The sequence below is a fragment of the Phymastichus coffea genome, unplaced genomic scaffold (genome assembly GCF_024137745.1).
Source record: "Phymastichus coffea isolate CEN01 unplaced genomic scaffold, Cenicafe_Pcof_1.1 PCOF00098, whole genome shotgun sequence".
In the NCBI taxonomy this organism is placed as follows: Eukaryota; Metazoa; Arthropoda; class Insecta; order Hymenoptera; family Eulophidae; genus Phymastichus; species Phymastichus coffea.
The window spans coordinates 433328-449420 of NW_026706909.1; the positions used below are offsets into that span (position 1 = coordinate 433328).

Sequence of the window (16093 nt, forward strand, 5' to 3'; positions counted from 1 at the left end):
TTTTCAGAATAACTAAAATCGAAGTGAAATGGTTCATCAAATCGAATCACCATAAATGCTGTGCAGCTCATTTGTTTATATATTTTGGAAATTGAAAATCATTTGTTTTTTTTAGAAGATCTATGAGACTGATGATCATAAGAAAAACAAATGAATTATACAAAAGCAACTACTCATCGCTTCTATACTCCTGTCTTATTAATTTAAATTTTCACAAGCTAGCACAAAGCAAACATCCTTATTGAGAATGGCCAGCAGGCGTATTAATCCATTAATCAAAGCAGTGCACATTTCAAGGTCAATTCAATGGTGACGTCAGGATAGTTAGTGCGACACTAAAATCAAACTCATGTGCCTTTAGTCGCAAGCCAGGCGGCACTCAAGAAGCATCAAGTTTATAAGGTACATTAAACAAGATGTTCGCGAAATTCGCGATAATCTTGTTATCATTGTACCTCGCCAGTGCTACAAAGCATGAAACTGTGACGAAATCTTTTCAATTTCCAAATAAAAAATTAGTATTGGCCGAACCGTCTTTCAACGATAAGTCATTGGTCTACGCCTTGTGCGCGCAATCGTCAAAGCAATGTACCATTGTACAAGAAATCAATCCGTTTGTCAAGACGCCGATTACGAAAAAATGTGAACTCACACTTCAAGTCGACGACGTACAACTAATAGTTAGTGCAGGCAAAGACAAAGCCATTCTTATCACTCAAGAGTTAAAAGGTAAGTCGATAATGTTGAAGGCGATCACCGTGCATTTGGCCAATTGTAAAACTGCCGAAGAAGAGTTATTTGAAATTCCATCAAATTGGAAAGGCATTCAGTTGTATCGTAAAAATATCGACGTTGTTGTGTTTGAAAATGGCTTTGAGATTGTTATCAAAGGATTGAGTCAGATTTGCAGTACAGCTGACAAGAAATTATACTGCGGTTTTATCTTCGATGCTGAAGGGAAAAAATTGGAAGGTCCAATTATTTGGCCAAAGCTAAAATATACCGATATCAGCATTGGTTCGCCAATCATGGCCGACGTACAAGGAAACGGATACTTCTTCGTTAATGAGGAAGATTCGTTAATTGGAATAAAAGCTGATCGTCAAGCTAGTAAGTTTAATAATAATTAATGCTGATAAAAGGATAATTGTTTTTTCAAAACTTATCTTTACAGGTGATACTTACACGAAGCTATGGGGACCTCAAAAGCTTTATGCAGACCATTGGACTGGAGGATATTCAACCGCCAACACCGTCATTGGTATGTGCTACGCTGAGAATTCAACCATTAGATGTTGGCAAAATGATCCTCAAGGTGGTGTGTTAATGAATGCGGAAGTCGATTTCAAACATCAGCACAAAATAGCACATCTCTATGTTCATAATTTACCCAATCGTGAATGGCTTTTGCTGATGATTACTTGTCCCGATCGTGTTTGTTCTGGTACTGAAGATCATTACTACCTGATGAAACTTGATGCTCAAGGAAAATTGTCCAAACACATTGATATCAATATCAAGAGTAATTGTAACGCTAAGAATGGCAAAATTATGGCTAAAGTATTCGAAAATGAAGAGGGTCTGTATTGTACAGCGAGATTATGTAAAAATTTACCTACAGATGAAGCGAAGTTTGAAGCCACGATCGATTGTTATACCGATGATCACTTCAAACAGTAAATTGTCAATTGTTTAATTCTTTTGATAAAACAGTTTATTCTACAGGTTAGAAAAATTGTATGTACACATGTTGAAATGAATACAAAAGCTAAATGACGCAATGACAACTAATTGCTATATAAAACATATGACAACTAATTGCCATGTATTGATTTACCTTGTCTGGTATACCAACTGAAAACAGTTTATTATTTGCTCGATATTTTATAATTTTCATTGTGGAACAACGACATGTTTTTGTAATCGTACATAAAATAAAATATTCCGTACTAGATGATTATCTGCATTTTAGCTGTAATGCTACTTGCGACCAATAATGAGGTGAAAGGTGTAAGAACTCAATCATCCAATCGGAGCGTGTAATAATAAAGTTTATTTCAACGCTCCGGTCTGGTATAACTACAGCCTACAGCCTCTTTTCAGAAAAGTTAGACAACAAACATAAAAACAATTTTGGAAATCAGAACAAAGTCTCTGAAAATATAAAAAAGCTAAACCTTTGAGCACACGATGTTTTATCAAACTTTCCTGAAGAAAGGTTGTTACTTCTTTTACCGCGCAATTAGTCATCAAATTCTGGAGCAAATTTAATGAAAAACAACCGCATCTTGATTAATTACTTCCGAAATAACGACGCTTTATACATATTCGTATAATTACTAGCGTTAAATTTAGATAAAAGTTATACAATGTAACACTCATTTCCCGTACTAATGTAGTAGGTTAATCAAAAACAATTTTATACATACTACTTGCTTTATAATTATTCTATTTCTGCAGATAAAAAAATTAAAGTAGTCACGGTGGTTCAATGAGAAAGAGCTCAAGTCTCTGTGAAAGTAGTCGCAAGTTCGAGCCTCAGACATGTAAAAATTTTCAGAAATAAAATTTTTAGATGCTTGTCACTGTGGCTCTTTGTGGTTCTTATTCCTTAAACTATTTATCAAGTCATAATGCAAGTACCAATTCTCCTTTTGAAAGTAGTGGGTTGACTAGTTGCATGCTTCTTATGGCTATACGGAACCAAAACTAATGTATACAGATGCCGAGTACCTCTATAGCGTTCAAAACGAACATAGTTCTTTAAGTAATAATATCAATAACTATAACAAAAACAATAACAAAAGAAGCAATGTAAAGATTTTAAATTACTACAAGTTGTATTATTTTCTATATATTATGAAAAAAGTTAAAATTTCATTCGATAAAATACAACCTTTATATCTAAAAATATTCGTTATGTGTTATTGTAGCCGCAATTTTTATGTATTTACTTGTTTCACTTTTAGTAAGGAAACGATGTTGAATCTAAAGTGATAAAAGAACGTTTGGGCACTATTAAAACAGTAAAGTTACATTTTTACCAAACCGTAGTAATGAAAGACAAAATCATAGAAACTCTTAGTGTACACATTTATACTTTCAATGATAATTAATGGTTACAAATTCAAATGTGATAATTTATATATTGAAATCAAAGGATGACTCATGTCAAAATTATTCAATTAGCAAAGGCACGATTTCATGTTATTACTATAAAAGTAAATATGTAGGGCGACGGACTCGTACCGGGGAGGGCCCGGGTTCGATTCCCCGTCCCTGCTGATTGATACAAGCACCACTGAAAAAAGTTTCAGGTGCTTTGTTCTCAAACACATTGCAAGCCTCCGTCGCTGATTAGCACTGATGGAGCATAAATAGAGCGACGTTAAACAAAACAAAAAAAATAGTTAATAGGTACTATTGTAATCAATACAAATCTCTCTTAAATCCTTACGGAAGCTTGAACTTGGAAAAATCACAGAATTTGGAATTCCCTGCAACTTTAAGACTACATTTTATATTTTACAGAATACTCACAATTATAATTCAATGATAATTCAGTGGGATTTCTATAAATATCCAGAGCCAACGCTGTCGTGACAGTTACAAGTCAGCCAGCATTGCGTCAATGTGTTTAATCGCTCCCAGTTATCAATATCAAGCTACAAGCATGTTCGCTTCTTTCGCAATACTTCTCATCTCTTTGCATATCGGCAACGCAGAATACAAGAATACAGAACACTTTCCAAACAAGACACTAGTGTTATCGGAACTATCCTTCAGCAATGACGAGTTGTATTATGCGCTATGTGATCAACCGCCTAAACAATGTACTATCGTACATGCAACTAACAACTTTTTTAACCCGAAGACCTGCGTTGTAAATCTAGAGGCTGATGAAGTGCAACTGATAGTTACTTTTGATCAAGACAAAGCCATCCTTGTCGCACTGGAATCCACGTCAAAGTCGGCGATATTGAAAACCATTACTGTCAACGTGCTCAGCTGTAAAACGGTCGATCAGGAATTATTCGAAATTCCATCGAATTGGACCGGCCTTCAACTGTATCGCAAAAATATCGACCTTGTGGTATTTGATGACGGATTCGAAATAATTGTCAAAGGATTGAGTCGAATTTGTAGCAAATCCGAAGAGGACAAATATTGTGGTTTCAACTTTGAGAGCGAGGGAAAGCTTATTGAAGGTCCTTACATCTGGCCTAGAGCAGATTATAATCACATTGATGTTATTTCACCTATTTTAACGGATGCATCAGGAAAGGGATACTTTTATGTTAATAAAAATTATAAACAAACAAATATATTGCTTATTGGTATACAGGCGAATCGGATAGGTGGTGAGTATTAAACTTAATACGATTATAAATTGATACAATTTTTACGAAACATTTAAGATATTTAAAAGGAAAATTAACTTTCTTTGTTCTAGGCCCAACTTATACAAAATTATGGGGTCCGCAAAATATCAGCTCAGAACCTCCAAGAGGAGGTCTGTCGACTGCTAACAATTTCAACGGTGCCTGTTACGGTTTCAACTCGGCTATTAAGTGCTGGCAAAATAATGCAGAAGGAGAATTACAAATGAGCACAAAGTTCAGTTTTAAGCTGGAACACGAGATATGGAATCTGTCTGTTCATAATTTACCCAATGGAGGATTTCTTGTATTGATGATTACATGTCCTAATCGAATTTGCGCGGGTGTTAACGATCATTACTATTTAATAAAAATTGATGCGCAAGGAAAAAAAGTGGATTGCGTCGAAATTGATTTGAAAAATAACGAATGCAATGCTGAAAACGGTATTATTTCGGCAATAACATTTTTAGAAGGACGATCGTACTGCTGGATTAGACTATGTCATGTCAATAAACACGAGGGTGCGACATTAGAATTGTCAGCTAATTGTTATTCTGATTATGATTTTTTGAATCAATATTGAAGCATATCGTTATTTTTGCATTTTCTCAATTTTTACTATAGAATTTAATCTTTTTAATAAGAATAAATGATTAATATTACATAATTTACTTTTATAATTATGAAAAAATCTTTATGTCGAACAACTCTTGTTATAACGTAGATATCTTCTATTTCTAATGCAATTTCAGAAAATTATTATCATAATTATTGTCATTAAAGTGTTGTTAGAAAAAAAAAACATTTTTTTATTTAACATTTTTCTGATTTCACATATCTATAAATAATAGAATTTAATGATAACAAAAATATTACAATCACATATTTCTTACAACTATAAAGTTTCTCCATTGATCACGAAGTACTAAATAAAAGTAAAACAAAGGTACAATTTTACATCTTCTGATAAAAGTACACGCATTTTATCAAAATTATGAAAAATAATTTTAAATATATGAATAACTGTAACCTATTTACATGGAAATTCTACACATTATTATCCAAGTACATGAAGGTATACGCCGACCATTATAATATTTGCAAGTAGCAGTCGACCTTGTCACTTAAATTTTCACTACTTACTTTATTAAGTCGCACGTCTTACTATAAATATCATCATTGCTGAATCCATTCATTCACCTGCCTATTGCCAACGTCGATGAGGATTACTAACCACTTGAGATATGTCTTTGTTGGCAGTTCGTAGTCAGGCTGTGGTTGGAGTAACATCTGGTAAAAAAACAGGTGCAAGAGCACCTATAGCATTATTCATATTCACTTTGAGGAATGTTTTCGATTCTTTGTATAATTGTGGTTGTGTTCTTGCAACTCGCCAGTGCACGGAATGACAATTTATCAAAAAATTACCAGTTTTCAAATAAAACTCTAGTTGCGTCAGATATTTCATTCGATAACAAAACATTGTTTTATGCACTGTACACGCAGTCGTCAAAACAGTGCAGCGTTATCCAAGAGGATAATCCTTTTACAAATTATTCAGTGACAAAAAAGTGTAATTTTGTGCTTAAAGTTAACAAAATACAGTTGATAGTTGGTTTGGGTACGGAAAAAGCTATTCTCATCGCACAAGATATTGCATCCAAATCACTCAAATTAAAAGCAATCACTGTTCACATCGCTGAATGTAAAATAAAAGAGGTAGATTTAGTAGAAGTTCCGTCAGACTGGGTTAACCGTAAGCTTCACCGTGATTACATTGACGTTGTTGTGTCTGAACACGGGTTTGACGTGATAATTAAAGGCTTGAGTCATCTTTGCACAAAATCTGATGCTAAAATATATTGTGGATTGAGCTTTGATACCGATGGAAACAAAATTGAAGGCCCTCTAATTTGGCCGAAAATGGCTTATGAGAAAATTGATCTAGTATCACCCATAATGGCTGATGCCACGGGACAAGGTTACTTTTTTGTTAACCGCGATACGTCATTGCTCGCTTTTCAACTGAATCGAAAAGGTGGTGAGTAATTGATTATTTTAAGATTCCTGCTTTTTTCAATCGACTTTTCATTAGAACAATTCGTTTTGATAGGTCCGAAATATGTGAAATTATGGTACACGCCAATACCACATTCAAACCTTTGGAGAGAAGCCTATTCGGTTGCGAATCATGTAGATGGCATGTGTTATAACATTAATTCGAGCATTGGTTGTTGGCAAACCGATCAAGAAGGAGAAGTGAAAATACAAATGGAATTTGAATTTGATCACAAATTTAAAGCCAATATAAAACAGTGTAATATACCGCAAACTACAAAAATTGAAGAAAGCACAACTCAGATCATAACAGAAGATATTATGACGCAAGCTACCAAAATACCACTTACAACTATACAAGAAACGACAGTAGGAGAAATCACTACGAAAGCTACTGTAGGATTAGGAACTACAACAGCAGATGTTACAACAAATGATACTGTAATAGAAAAAACTACAGAAGAGGCTATAATGGAACCTGACACAGTCATAGGAATTACGGTAGAAGACACTACAACACAAAACACTATAGCGCTAAATGATACAAAAAACAATGATGGGAACAATAATAATCAGAGTATAGAGGATGTAACACAAGGCAACATAATAATACAAGATAGTACAACGGAGAGCAACATAGTGCAAGACAGCGTAAATATACAAAACAATGTCACACAAAAAAATGTTACGGAAACCGACATTCCGCAAAATAATGTGACCGAGATTAATACATCAGTAGTACAAGTAGCAACTGGCAATGTAACTGTAGAAAATATTACGGAAGAAAACACTGTGCTAGAAAATATAACAGAGATCAATACTGTAGGCGTCATTACAGTTCAAGATCTTACAACACTAGCTCTAACGACTCAAATTCCGGTAACACCAGAAAATATAGCGACATTTCAAGAAACTACCGCTCAAGATGACACTGTACAGGACATTACAGTTAAAGAAATAACGACAATTCAAGACAGTATAACAAACAAGAGCGTAGTCCGAAGATCGTTGTCACAAATTGCATTGACGAACGAGCAAAAGGTGTGGAATCTTTTTATTCATAATTTGCCGAATGGTGGATTTATTGTACTGGTAGTTACATGTCCAAATCGAATTTGTAATGGGAATGAAGATCATTATTACCTAATGAAAATCAACGCCCAGGGAAAACTAATCGGACAGTTGGAGATCAATATCACGAGCAAATGTCATGCCAACAGTAACGAAGTTTTCGTAAAGATATTTGAAAACGATCAAGGACAATATTGCTCGGTTAGATTGTGTATAGGCAGGAAATCGAAAGAAGAACAAATGGAAATCCTGGTTAATTGCTATTGTAATTCTGATTTCAAGTGAGATATTCAGACTTTTTAATTATGAATGCTGTCGTTTATTTCCAGTTGAATTATTATTAATCAAATATAAAATTATATCGTTATATCTATTGGTACAGTTACAAACAATAAATTGTATTGCGTTGTTGCTTTGCTGTATCTGTTCTTTGCGGAGTTAAAATGAATGTTGACTTTAATGGACTATAAAATGACAGCACCCTAACAGAGATAATTTTGTGCATATTTACTAATCCGCAGCTCCGGTACCCTAATATCGAAATGATAACGGCATAAACATAAAAGACTACTTTGTTAACCGAAACTACACGACTAACTATCACGAAGATTCATTAACGACTAACTTGCTTAACAATAAACAGTAAACTAAAACTGCTTAGCAATCTTCTGATCTTCATTTTTTGACGATCGACGGTCGCAAGTATTACACTATTATTATTGAATAATCAATATTAGAATATTTTTCATAGTTATTTTTTATAGTTAATTGTTTTATGTCTATGTAATAACTGAAATAAAAGTTTGCTATGGATAATGATTTTCTTGTATTCGTTAATTTTACCGTAGTAACTATTAATATATTTCTTAATTGTAAATTAATTACTTACAATCAGCTATATTCAGACAATTTTATTTAAAAAAATTTTGAATGCGCGATAAAGGAATCATTTTACGATGATTTATTGAAATCTGCAACTACTTTGTTGAGAGCACGCGAGCTACAGTATTTCAAAATCGAACATCGCGTAGTTCTATTTCCTACATTATCTTGTGTCATACTAATATCGCGCGTCTCCTTTTGCAGGCACGTGTAGTAAATTCCGTGATATTCAAACACTATACTACTAGTTCGTTTATTTTCAAACTAAATAATTTTTCACGTTCTCACGATTCAATAATTTTAGCTCGCAACTTGAAAATCATGACAAACTCGTGAGATAATAAATTTTGAAAATAAAGCTGTGAAAATGCCTCGATAGGCCTCGACAAAATATATCGATTATCACATTATACTTTTTTTGGAAATCCGAGCAAACTCGAGTTTTTGCCATGATGCCTATAAGGATCAGTCCAGTCAGCGTCGAGAGGAATAGCGACGATGGAGCAACGGCAGCGAAGTAAGTTATTTATTTGATGCATTTTTACGGACTTGAATGTGTTTGATTGTTATATTGCGTATTGAAAGATGTATTAAATGTGTAGATTGTTGAGCTTATGAAGTTGTTTTATCTTGAGAGATATTTTCTGTGAATAGTTCTTGAGAGTATTTGCTGGAAAATGATTTTAATTACTTCGAGCACTGCGGAAAGAGACGGATATAGCATATAGATTCTATATGCTATATGTCTCTTTCTGCAGTGCTGCCAACATTTTACGTACTAACTTTGAAAGTTTGAGTTGAATAGACCTCATGTAAAGCGGGAGCGAAAATTGTGAGGTCTGAAGTCAATTGCTGGAAGCTTTTTAACAGAATCGCCCAACCCTGAATACGGTCGAGAGGCATTATACAGTATATGCAGTGCTGGATACATCGCGACCAGTGCAGCTTGGGATTCAGTGGCGTTAGTATCGTGTTCGTTCGCGAGCCAGCGAAGTGAGTCGGTGTCGGTACAAACTTATCGAGAGAATTTTAACACAAATATTTAGTTGGTAACAAGAGTAACCGATTCAAGAAGTTTACCTAGCGATATACCTAGTCATTTTTTACTGTCTTCAAAATGGAAAATGTTCTTTTTTTATTATTTTTATTCGAAGTGAATTTTTTTGTTACGCGCGTATTGCACAACTGGTCAAATTGATTTTCTCGGCGCTGATTTCATTTGAAAGAGCTTTTAGTTATTTTTGAAAAAAACTGTTGTACAGAAGCTTATTGCTATAGTACTTTTTTGCTCCATCAACAATCTACATTATTTCATTTCATAAACAGAAGCAGCCGCTTTATCTTATCTATTCTTTAGCTTTCTCCTCGTTTCTCTCTTTACAAACAGTCGTCGAAATAAATAAGAATAATAGAGTCTATACTTTAGTCGTGTTGCTGTTGAGTTAATAAAAACAATATTCCAGATTTTGACTTTTAGAAAAAGATGAAAATATATGCGTTCAGATTTTAATCTCTTCAGCGTGAAAAACATCTCTAGCTACGAGTATATTCTTTCAATCGAAGTTCATCATAATATACAAGCCAATGTCACCAAAGTATATTTATTACAGCAAAAAAGTCACCTTCTTAATCAACATCTGAGGTACAGTAAAGCTACATCCATCAGATTTCAAGTGTACAAGAATATCTTTGTTATCAAAAGTTACACTGAACCTCGTTCTAATCTTTGGATTATTCCAATTGAGGACTGGCAAAGAAGAGACTGGCTGGGAAAAACGCAGATTAATAAGCAAGCCTGGTTGGAGTAACCAAAACAGAGAATGTAACGATCCTAGGTTCGTCTACGCTCTTTGCAAACATGAGAATGCCGACGATTGAAAGCGTGAATGCACGATAATACAACATAAGAACATTCGCAACACCGCTGAAAAAGCTACTGAGCTAATGAATTGAAGCAAATTAAAAAATCGCACTGGACATTCGGTACGGCGCTCATACAAATGATGAATTGCCAAATCAACGACACGGAGCTCGTCATTGATGCTGAATCGACGAGACGATTGTCAATGACTGGACCTTGGCAGTCTAATCCAGTTGCTTGGCACATTTACTGCATTGGCATACTCGTGTATGACCATGCATATAACGTGTATATTCAACAAGCTGAGACCTGCGGCAACTTAGTTGATGACAGTAACTGCGTGTACTCTTATAACAGCAAAGTAAACTTGATTGGGGGACCAGTTACGCGGCATTCGGATGATGAGTATTACAGGCTTTAAAAATCTCATCAGGTTCGCCGAATAAAGGATATGTAGTGCATGGGCAACGCTACCAAGTTTCTATTATAAGGTCGACAGGTATAGCAAAGCCAACCAATTATTGTACTATTCAACAAATTTCATTGGACGAAATACTAATCCACATCTCAATATTTGCACTTTTAAGGGCCATCAAGCGATGAATCGATTACTAAGCTCCTGTAGAAAATTCCAGCAGGCTAGAAAAACAACTTCAAATCTTATACTTCCAGTAACGAAATGATAGAATTCTATGTCTGGGGAGTACTCACTGACAAACTTTTGTGAAGTCACTGTGTACAGTCAGATTAAAGTGGCAATATACAGCGTAAAATGGCAGCCCTACTAGAAAAACGGATAGAAGATGACCCATTCGTTTTTTATATGCACAACTTGCGTGAGGGTGGGTTTATCTTCATACTGTTGTACACTCACATAGATAATCACGCTTATTCCTCGTACAAAGTAAATGCTGAGGGCAACGTCATTGGAGGACCGGAACTGATAGGCAGCCATTCGCACAATTGTTCGCCGAACCTTATCAACACGCGTGTCATTGAGCAAGACAATGGAAAATATTGCATAGCTATTGCTTGTATCGAAATAGATAGTTTAGGAAACGTCTTGAATACTTTGACCAAGTGTTACAATTAAGTTCGTTTGATTTGAATACATTGGCCTGGCATTTTTTGATATTGTATAAGCATATCTAAAGTCGTAAAGTATTTACTATTTTTCGTAATGTCACCATCAAAGGCATCAATAATATTTTTTACTGGTGAAAAAAAGCTTCACTTCCGAACGAAATATTTTGAAAAAATCAATGATTGATATAGATATTTTCATCAAAGTTTCGCGTACAATACAAAATATTTTTATAGAATAAATTATTTTGTATTATATAAAATAAGAAAATAAAGCCACTCTGAAGTTAAATAATTTTTTTTAATCACATTTGATGTTACGCGGTGTAATAGCTCGATATCTTATTTCGTATATGATAGAATTTCATTTTTGTGAACATCGCTATAATTTTATATATTTGTGAATTATATAATATTTGTGGTATTTAAAATTTATCAAATAAATTTAAAAAATTGTATACAAATCGTAGTTCCTTAGTAACTACATAAATTTAACTGATCGATGTAAGTCTATCGATAGCCCTACTATCTGTTATGCTCTTTTCTAATACATCAAATTTTTTAGCCCATATTAGCATTAGAAGTGAAAGTCATCACTAATAAGATCGTTAATAAGCGTAAAATGACGACAATATTTTGTTTAAAATAATATCAAATATAAAAGGAAATATCTATCGAACTTACTTACTTAGTGTAGTTTTCTTTTTGGTTTTTGATCCACCAATACATTTGATCAGCGTAAAAAGCAAACAATGTATCTATACTTTTACTGATAAAATAATTCAAAATTAAGCTCTTTTGAGTAAAAATTCGCCCGCGGAAACCGTAAAGCTTACTGACGAGATTTCGATTTGATGGCAATATTACAAACTTGTGATAGCAAATGTTTGCTTGACAAATAGCTAGCGATCAACCTTTCACTAACAAAATTAAAGGTTATTGCTAAGTGTGAAGTATTAGATGAATGAATGGCACCGCTTTTGTACATAACTTCCGAAAGGAAAAATAAAAATTGTAAGATCCGTCTGGTTTAAATTTCTCTGACTATAACCAGATGATACAACTACTAATTTGTGTGAACAAAATCGTTGGTTATACACTCAGGTACGTTTTCATAATTATATCTTTTGTCACTTGAAATTCATTCGATGTTTAATGATAATAATCATTGCGATGATTGCTTTGTTTTACTAGATAATACCGAAAATATAATACAATAAAAGGGTCAACTAAAAACTCTACTTCTGATTCTACTTTGAAGCTTGAAATGTTCTAAATCAAAGTTGTCATTCTCGCTTCTGATCAATCAAACTGTGCTTGCTGCGAAAAATTATGAAACGTCGATCAAGCTTAAATTGTTTTCGCCGTGTGAATTCCGTAATGAAACTGACGACAATGTAAATGGTCAAGAATGTTAATTTAGATATCGAAATTTATGCCTGCTAAACAACAATCAATCGAAACACTTATCCTCATGTCACTGCCCTACATTATTGCTTTTATCTTACTAATTTTAGAACCGAGACGAAGTGGAACAATAAGTTATAAGGAAACGCTTTAGAAGCACTTTATCTTCTATAGACAACGAGATTTTCAAATGCATAGTCAGAAAATCATTTAACTAATGCTGATAATGATTCTGTCGCTTGCGTAATCTTTCATTCCGAAAACATGGTCATCATAATTTTCTATGGTGTCTAAATCTTTCGTCATAATAAGTTTGCCGAGCAGGCTATCGGCCAGATCGACGCGTGTACTCGCGAGTTTTCCGCGGATCACTTTTTTAAGCTTATGCAGATAACAAGACGGTTCATACCTTATCTATAATTAATTTATGAAAGGATTTGACAGAATATTTATTTTCAGTGACGCATTGATTATAATTGATTTCAATTATTTCAATTATGCAAACAGAGTTGGATGTATTTATTTTATTATTATTTTACTTTGACTGATGCATAAAAGTCATTTCTATGGCATTCTACAACATGATTGCTAGAACTATGCAAAAGGAGAAAAGGAGCTATTTATGATGAAAGTGCACGTCAGAGCAGTCTCGCGACGGCTTTATCACTCTGGAAGAATCTGGCGTCAAACAAAGACGATTTCACAATGCTCGACGGGTGTATAAATTGATCGAGCGTAAGTGCGCAGATCGTCACAGTTGCCGAACCGATCTCTCGAACGCTCCAACTTCCCTTGGACGACTTCGCTCCCAAAATGGATATCTTTGGAGACAGCAAGACCACAGGCTTGGAAAATCTCACTCTCGAGCAAATGCTCGAGGATAATCTGCCAGAGCCCATCCTCAAGGAAGTCAATAGGATCATCTTCGGACGCGAATGCGAGTAAGTTCACCAATCAAAATTATTTTATTCTGCTTGAGCCTTTAAAATTTTCAGGTAAGCCAACGTATGTAAATTAAACATGATGTTTTATGCATATTATTGTTGCTCATTTCTTACAATCTTTTTTCATATTCTATGAGATTAAGCAAATTCGATAGCTCATATTTCACGTACAAGATATTAAAATTTTATCACGTAAATCTCATGTTTAAATTTAAATTGACTTATAATTCACGGGTATATTGGTTAATTTTCATTGGAATTTAAAGTCAATCAGATACCATAATAAAAACTGTCGTTTACACAGGAGGGGCGGTTTTCATTTCTTAATTAATTAACATAAAATTGTATTCATGCGTTGAACCGATCGCATCAGTGTCGCTGACGATCGTTTGTAAGTTGATTGGAGCATGCGATTACTTATATCGATTGAGCTTGTGAAATTATCCGCAACCGAGCGATACTCGCCCGCGAGTAAGAAAGAAAGCGGTTTTCTCACGCTCGGCAGCAAAAATTGCTCTTGTCGATTTCGCCGCTCAGCACCGCGCACGGTTCCGTTGCAGGAAGCTGGATCTGTTGAAAATGGAGAAGGGCCAGAGCGTCGACGTACAGGGCTACAGAATGGGCGGCGCCATCGAGGAGCAGCTGCGACCACCGCGCATCGTGCGCGTGGCGATAGTTCAGCACTCGATCGTTCTGCCGACAACTGCGCCGCTGCGCGATCAGCGCGACGCTATCCACAAGAAGGTTGCCGGCTACGTCGAGCACGCGGCCAAGTGTGGCGCCAACATCGTCTGCCTTCAAGAGGGATGGCGTGAGTTTCCCCATTTAGATCTTGGCTAAGTCCTTCCTTGCCGCCGGCGATACGCGGAGGCACCGAGACTCGCTGATTTTCCGCCTGTACGCGCAGACATGCCGTTCGCCTTCTGCACCCGCGAGAAGTACCCGTGGTGCGAGTTCGCCGAAGACGCCGTCACGGGACTGTCGGTCGAGTTGATGTCCGGACTGGCGCGCAAGTACGGCATGGTCGTTGTGGCGCCGATACTCGAGCGCGACAGTATCAACGGCGACGTGCTTTGGAACGCCGCCGTGGTCATCGGCCCCGACGGTAGGGTTATCGGCAAGGACAGGAAGAATCACATCCCTCGCAAGAATGATTTCAACGAGTCCACCTACTATATGGAGAGTACTCTCGGACATCCGGTTTTCGACACGCCTTACGGAAAGCTTGCTATCAACATCTGTTACGGTCGTCACCATCCGCTCAACTGGCTGATGTACGGGTTAAACGGCGCCGAGGTGCGTTCGAGGCTCCCTTTAATCGTCAACGTTCTTCGTCGTTGAATATGCGTCTTTTATCGCAGATCGTATTCAATCCATCCGCGACGACGAAGACGCTCTCGGAGCCAATGTGGCCGATCGAAGCACGCTGCCACGCCATCGCAAACAGTTACTACACTTGTGCGATCAACCGCGTCGGCACGGAGATATTCCCCGATGCTTTTACCTCCGGCGACCATAAGCCTGCTCACAACGATTTCGGACATTTCTACGGTTCGAGCTATATTGCTGCACCTGACGGTACCCGTACTCCTGGACTCAGCCGTAACACAGATGGTATTTTGATCGCCGAGATCGATTTGAATCTTTGCAGACAAATTAAAGACTTCTGGGGCTTCCGAGTGAGTTCATGGCAAATTTTAATGGCTCGTATTTGAAATACAATTAACGTCACTATTAATGCTTGATTGACAGATGACTTCGAGGCTGGAGATGTACGCCAAGGAGCTCAACGACGTTGTCAAGCCGGATTTCAAGCCTCAAATTGTTAAGCCGTGAATGAGCAAATGACTTGTCGAAAAGTTGGCCTTCTCGTTTATACAACTGATCACTACACGATCTGATTCGCATTTGCCATTTCACTTTCAATTTTCGTGTCACTCAAATCAACGCGCATTCAATTTTACGAACCCCTATGTCTATGTGGTTCTTTATTTAATTTCAATAAAACGTCGAGCACTTGTTAGAATGAAAGCAGAAGGTGTGGTTTTTCATTGTGACTTTCGCTTCCAATACGCAAAATACGCATCGCCGACCAAGTCGACGCGACGTCACTTCGAAGAAAGGTTGAGAGCTCACTTTGAGCGATCTCGCGTTCGCGCTGCGAAGACCACGAGACACGCCGATGCGCGCGATATGGGTCAGATTGATAATAATGCAGCTCGCGGCTTCCTGTAAACGTAAAACACGCTCACGGCAGCCCGTCGGTCTTATTCAACGCAGTTCTATTTTGAGACTCCCCGCGGTCCGGAATAATGACTCCGACGGTCGCGCGCGCGCAGGCAATCTCGACGTCGGCGGAGCCGATCAGCAGCGCGGGCCCGGTCGCGTCGGCGAGGCGAGCGACA

At 36.6% G+C, this 16093-nt stretch overlaps 4 protein-coding genes across 5 annotated transcripts; all 4 read left to right on the top strand.

Moving 5' to 3' along the window:
- Nucleotides 1–337: 337 nt before the first annotated feature.
- On the top strand, nucleotides 338–1818 carry LOC131669899 (uncharacterized). Its single transcript, XM_058945093.1, has 2 exons — nucleotides 338–1110; nucleotides 1175–1818. Exons 1-2 carry the CDS (start codon nucleotides 417–419, stop codon nucleotides 1678–1680), a joined length of 1200 nt encoding a protein of 399 aa, XP_058801076.1. The 5' UTR covers nucleotides 338–416; the 3' UTR covers nucleotides 1681–1818.
- Nucleotides 1819–2729: 911 nt separating this feature from the next.
- LOC131669898 (uncharacterized) lies at nucleotides 2730–5116 on the top strand. Its single transcript, XM_058945091.1, has 2 exons — nucleotides 2730–4361; nucleotides 4454–5116. The coding sequence occupies exons 1-2, from the start codon at nucleotides 3632–3634 to the stop codon at nucleotides 4963–4965; spliced, it is 1242 nt and encodes a 413-aa protein (XP_058801074.1). The 5' UTR covers nucleotides 2730–3631; the 3' UTR covers nucleotides 4966–5116.
- Nucleotides 5117–5451: 335 nt separating this feature from the next.
- LOC131669897 (uncharacterized) lies at nucleotides 5452–8321 on the top strand. 2 transcript variants are annotated; one of them, XM_058945089.1, is made up of 2 exons: nucleotides 5452–6423; nucleotides 6496–8321. In XM_058945089.1, the coding sequence occupies exons 1-2, from the start codon at nucleotides 5730–5732 to the stop codon at nucleotides 7794–7796; spliced, it is 1995 nt and encodes a 664-aa protein (XP_058801072.1). In that variant the 5' UTR covers nucleotides 5452–5729; the 3' UTR covers nucleotides 7797–8321. The 2 variants fall into 2 exon arrangements, with proteins under 2 accessions (XP_058801072.1, XP_058801073.1); XM_058945090.1 differs by having other exon boundaries at nucleotides 5452–6420.
- Nucleotides 8322–13411: 5090 nt separating this feature from the next.
- LOC131669889 (beta-ureidopropionase-like) lies at nucleotides 13412–15998 on the top strand. Its single transcript, XM_058945081.1, has 5 exons — nucleotides 13412–13685; nucleotides 14249–14499; nucleotides 14596–14984; nucleotides 15050–15367; nucleotides 15441–15998. Exons 1-5 carry the CDS (start codon nucleotides 13558–13560, stop codon nucleotides 15522–15524), a joined length of 1170 nt encoding a protein of 389 aa, XP_058801064.1. The 5' UTR covers nucleotides 13412–13557; the 3' UTR covers nucleotides 15525–15998.
- Nucleotides 15999–16093: the final 95 nt, after the last annotated feature.